Source organism: Corapipo altera, unplaced genomic scaffold (genome assembly GCF_003945725.1).
Source record: "Corapipo altera isolate COAL_440 unplaced genomic scaffold, ASM394572v1 100, whole genome shotgun sequence".
In the NCBI taxonomy this organism is placed as follows: Eukaryota; Metazoa; Chordata; class Aves; order Passeriformes; family Pipridae; genus Corapipo; species Corapipo altera.
The window spans coordinates 1,388,812-1,394,606 of record NW_020884952.1 but is presented as its reverse complement, the minus strand read 5'-3'; the positions used below and the strand labels follow the sequence as shown (position 1 = coordinate 1,394,606).

The 5,795-nt window shown below is 46.3% G+C and overlaps 1 protein-coding gene across 1 annotated transcript; it reads right to left on the bottom strand.

Annotated features, from left to right (window-relative positions):
* Positions 1-607: 607 nt before the first annotated feature.
* Positions 608-5,694, bottom strand: KCNA4 (potassium voltage-gated channel subfamily A member 4). The gene is made up of 2 exons (XM_027663378.1): positions 5,146-5,694; positions 608-4,327 (listed from the first exon to the last, which is right to left on the bottom strand). The coding sequence occupies exon 2, from the start codon at positions 3,519-3,521 to the stop codon at positions 1,539-1,541; it is 1,983 nt and encodes a 660-aa protein (XP_027519179.1). The 5' UTR covers positions 3,522-4,327; positions 5,146-5,694; the 3' UTR covers positions 608-1,538.
* Between the last annotated feature and the right edge of the window lie 101 nt (positions 5,695-5,795).

Sequence of the window (5,795 nt, the reverse complement as noted above, 5' to 3'; positions counted from 1 at the left end):
TAATCTGGAATGTTCCACAGTGCCTCTTCAAAAACAGTTCCAGTTTAATTGTGCCTTCCCTAGGTAGTGATAAGTCTGAAAAAAATACTCGCTCTGAATCTATTATTTATGTTGTATGCAGCAGTATCTTACCTATTTCATTCTGGAGCCTGAAATATACTGAAGGTTGGATAGTCTTTACCTACCTTAATCTCCTAGGAAGGGCAATGGAAGTTTTTGACACATAGCAAAACACAGCTGGCCTAAGAATCAGTGAAAAGAAACCATGGAATGTTCTCACAAGGACTCCATGGGACCCAACGTGTTCATTTTGAAGCCCAGAAATGCCTATTTTGGATCTTAAATGTTGCTTCAGATATACATGGGTGAAAGCTGTAATCAAGCAGCACCAATAATAGCACATTAAAAGTCAGCAATTCTCGATTGTCAGTACTGTAACAACTGAATATCTTATTACTTCTACCTTCTCCTCCCATACACTGAATTTCTTCAATACTGACAAAGTCCATGTACTAATCATAGACTCAGTGTTAAATTAAGCAGGAAAAAGATATAAATTAGGTTGGTACTTCTTGAGGGCATCAGTAGAAAACACCGATTTCAAATATTTTTGATTATAAAATTTTACTTCACAATCCTTTTCCAGATCACAGATATTCATAATCAAAAAGAGTATGGAATTCATGTAATGTTAGCTATTTTGCCATCAGCATCACAAAGAAAAAAGAAACAATAAAATATGATGCAGAATTCACTCTTCCAATGATTGTCATTGAACTATTACATTAGTAAACATTCACAGTATGAAGTCTCTTTCAATATATCTCCAGCATATAAAGTAGTGCAAAAAAGCATTCCAGTCATTTTGCCTTTGCAGTCAGACCAGGTTAAATGATTCTCTTACTTCATTTCTTTCATTATTAGACAACAAATGCTGCAATGCCTCCAAAGAGAGTTATAAAAATAAACAATTTCTGGAGGGTCAACAGCCTTTTCAAAGTAAATTTCCAGTTAAAAACAAGCATTATAGATTTCAGGAAAAAAAAAATTTAGATCTATCTTCTGTAGAATATCTTTTTACAATAAATTTACCATTTGAAAAACAATGACTATGGTATCCAATGATTTATGGTAGCTGCTATTAAAGCACTGATAAATAGATAAATGACTACCAAACTTCATTGTTTCTTACATAGTAAATACCTCTGAATGCCAACTTTTACCACAGAGCTGTTATTAGTGATGTCGACAGTTCATGCACCCACTTTAAAACTGACTTGGTTTTAATAAATTTTTCAGCCTCATGTGCAAAACACTTGCATTCTAATAAAAATATAAAGTCTGAAAATGCATCAGATCTAGCAACCCTCACCTCAAGTCATACCACTTCCTTGATATGTGATACATGTTTAGCAATGCTTTTTATTTGTATTTAACCATTAAATGGCATACTACTGTATGCTGCAGACTCTTGTTTGCATATTTCATTATTTTCACTGCGCTCTTTAATGCATAAATATATTTGGAAACGTTCAAAATTACACATCAGTTTCCACGGAATTTGAATTTACACAGTTTTTCTTCTCTGACTCACTGCTATTCCCCGTGTCCTGACTTTTGTTCTCCTTTACACAGAGAGATTCTTTAACTCCTTCTTCCATCTCCAAATACTCTGATTTATCCTCTGTGGATGAAGAAGATGCGCTTCTAAATTTCTTCAGTAAATTTGTTGGGAGGTAAGGGCAACTGACTGCATTTTGCATCATCTGTGTTTGTTCCTCATTCTCAGTTTCTCTATGGTAGAAATAGTTAAAATTGGAGACAATCACTGGCACTGGTAAAGCAATGGTTAACACTCCTGCAATGGCACACAGGGACCCGACTATTTTCCCACCCACAGTTATGGGTTTCATGTCCCCATAACCAACCGTAGTCATGGTCACTACGGCCCACCAAAAGGCATCTGGGATGCTTTGAAAATGGGTGGCAGGCTCATCAGCTTCCGCGAAGTAAACGGCACTGGAAAACAAAATGACTCCGATAAAAAGAAAAAAGATGAGGAGGCCAAGTTCCCTCATGCTGGCCCTGAGTGTGTGACCCAGGATCTGCAAACCCTTGGAGTGCCTGGAGAGCTTGAAGATGCGAAACACCCTGACCAGACGGATGATCCTCAGGATGGCAAAGGACATGGCCTGTTGACTGCCCTGCTCCTGCGCCAGGTCAGTGCCCAGAGTAATGAAGTAAGGCAAGATGGAGACAATGTCTATGATGTTCATGACGTTCTTGAAGAAGTGTGCTTTGCTCGGACATGCAAAGCAGCGCACTGTAAACTCAAAGGAGAACCAAATGATGCACACTGTCTCTACAATGAAAAAAGGGTCATTGAAGATGGTGTGCTCCCCAGCGTTCAGGTGGAGTGACTCATTGGAAAGCCCCTTCCCTAAGCTCAGGGACATGACGAATTCCTTGTCATCTCTGAACTCTGGTAAAGTCTCCAGACAAAAGATGACGATGGAGATCAAGATGACTAAGACAGAAACAATGGCAATGCCTCTGGCTGGAGTGGAGCTCTCCGGGTACTCAAACAGCAGCCAGACCTGCCTCTTAAACTCATTCTCCGGCAAAACTTTGTCCTCTTCCTCTTTGACAAACCCTTCATCCTCCCTGAACTTGAGCATGGCCTCCTCCCCAAGTTGGTAGAACTTCACCTCCTCGGAGAAGATGTCAAAGGGTACATTGACTGGCCTCTTCAGCCGACCACCGCTCTGGTAGTAGTACAGGATGGCATCAAAGCTGGGTCGGTTCCTATCAAAGAAGTACTCATTCCTGAGAGGATCAAAGTATCTCCCTCGCTTCGCCGGATCACCCAGCAGTGTCTCCGGGAACTGAGCTAACGTCTTCAGCTGGGTCTCAAAGCGCAGTCCTGACACGTTGATCACCACACGCTCACAACACTCGTACTCACTGTAGCGGACAGAGCTGTAACCCCCAGGGCCTCCACCATCATCAGGTGGCTGGTCTGAGTAGGAAAACTCATCCTCCCCATAGTCATCACTGTAGTAGAGCTTTCCTTCTTCCTCATCGTCTTCGTCCTCGTCTTCATCCTCCTCTTCCTCCTCACTCAAGTCCTTCAGTATCCTCTCCTCAGAACCACTGAGGGGCAGCAGCTCAGAGCAGGGGAAGGAGGCCCCGCACTCCCTACTCCCCAAGTGGTGGCTCCTCTTTTTCCCTTTCTTCCTCCTCTTCCCGCCCTGGCGGTGGGGCAGGCCGCTGCGTGACGCGCTCCCGCCGTGAGAGGAGGACGCCCCTCGGCTCTGCTCCTGGTGGTAGTGGTGATAAGGTCCTCCCCCGCCTGCCGCCCCACCTTCCACTGCTGCCGTCGCTGCTGCTACGGCCGCGGCCGCGGCGGCCCGGGACTGTGCCAGCCGCTCCCTCTCCCGCGCCCGGGCTTGGGCCGCATATCCATAGGGCATGTGGGTGTTGCACCCCGAGCTATCTGCACTCACCATCGCCACCTCCATTTTGCAACTGCTTTGTTTTTGTTTTTTTTTTTTTTTAATCACTTACTGCGACAAGGCTTTGTTCTATTTACAGCGTAACCTTAACTTTCACTAGAAAGTTCAAAGCCCTTTGCATTTGGAGGACAGTCCCTGGGACGTGGAGCGTGGCAGCATGGCTGTAACACTGAATCTATGTTTTGGAAAAGCACAGGTCTGCATTTTCTCGTTCTCTGGAATGTTTGACACAAACTCCTGTTTTGCTTATAAGAAAAGACGGGATCCTCAAATTGAACCAGGGAACAGCTGAGACCTTGTTATTTCATCCACCAAGCCCCTTTATTTTCATTTATCTCCTGCAGCTATCACAGATCTGATCATAATCATGTCTACCTCGCAGGCTGTAAAGGCTGCATTTGTCAGGGGAAAAAAAAAGTGCGAATCAAATGGTACCTGTTCTCCACAGATGGTTTTAGTTCATCAATGCAACCAAATGCAAATAGTCTCTTTCTTCATTATTTGTTCCCAGTAACGCTTTGGCCTAGCAAACTTACTGTTTAATATCATTACTTGGGGAGTTGAAGTTAATTCCAGCCATCACTTCATTTACACAGTGAGGAGGTCTTTGCAAATCCTTTCTTCAGCCTGTCAACACTGTCTCAAACCTGGGAGCAGCACCCAGGGCATCAGCAGCAGTGGTAAGAGGAGGAGGAGGAGGTGGAGGAGGAGGAGGAGATGAAGACTGAGAAACTGGCTCTGAGGTCCCCATAGGACATAAGGGAGTGGATGGGTCACCCTTTGGTTATGGTCATGCAGAAGAAGCACTTAACCTGAGGCACATGCACAAACACACAAAAATAAACAAAACAAAAAGGGAAAAGATTGGATTGTTTTCCTAAAAGGTCACACCGATCAAATGAAACTGTGTCATCTATTACCACGGCATTCAAATCTTCTCCTGCCCACACTATTCACACTTCTACATTACACACACACCCACATCACATGCACAGAGATTTTGAACGACTCTGTGGGTAAGGATGTGGGTGGGTATGTCACATATATATAGAGACAGATACAAAATCCCCACCCATATAAGCACTTGCATCCATACACAAACATATGCATGCTTCTGAAACACCAACACATATAAACACCAATAAAAATACTGCAACACACAGGGCATTCAGGTCTTTGAGCACATATGTAATAGATACACCTACATATATCTACATGAAACATTAAAGAATAAATGTATCTACACAAAGAGCTTTTGCTATATTTGTAAGAAACACATTAGATGCGGGAATGCTACATTTTAATCTACAGCAGAATTGTGTTTCAATCACAATGAACGTCTCGCTAGATTTAATTTGGAAACAGGCACGTACAATGCTCACCCAAGTGAAAATACCGTGATATGATATGTCAAGAAAACAACTGCAGGTGCACTGAAGCAACATCTACATGCAAGCACAAACACAAAAATACACAACCCCCCACGCCCCCTTTGAAACAGAAACCTCGTTTATAGCCACATCTATTAATACATGACGGAAGGTGAACACGAACTATTAAATGACGCTATTTTTAAAATCGTACCTATGTGCCATGCACAAAAGGGTCTTAAAGCCGCTCTTATACTTACTGGTCCTAGGCAGAGAAATAGCAACGCTGTTCCTGGCGGTGCACGGGCGCGGTGGCAGCGGTCCCGAGGGGGCTGTGCCGGCTGATCCACATTCGCAGGTGTCTGTGGTCAGTGCGCACCACAGGTTGGCGAGTGATTCCCGTCCCTCCTTCCCGGGCGCAGCGCGGGCGGCGGGAGCGAGCGGGGCAGGGGCAGCGCGCAGAGCCACAGCCCCGCTGCTCGCCCAGGCATCGGCGGAAAGGCAACAAGCGAGGGTCTCGTTCCCAGAGGGAATCGAAGGCGGCGTGTCTGTGTGTGTGTGTGTGTGTGTGTGTGCGTGTGAGGCGGGATGAACGGGCAGGCGCGATCACCAGCCTTGCCCGCGCCCGGCTCTCGCAGCAGATTTGTGAATCAGCGCCGGATAATCCGCGCACCGAGCCGGGTCCCCGCGGCGGGGGGACGCGAGGTCGCTCCGTGCCGTCTCGCCCCCTTCCCCGAAACACGTCCAGGGACAGCGGCTCAGCCCGCTCCCGCCCGCGACATCCACTTGTTGTGCGGGTTTTGAGGCGACGCGGGACCCGCGCCCGCCGCAGCCGCACCGCGGGCCCGCCCGGCGGACGCGCCGCTCCCGCCGCCCGCTGAGGGAGCTCGGCCGGCCCGGCCCGGCCCCG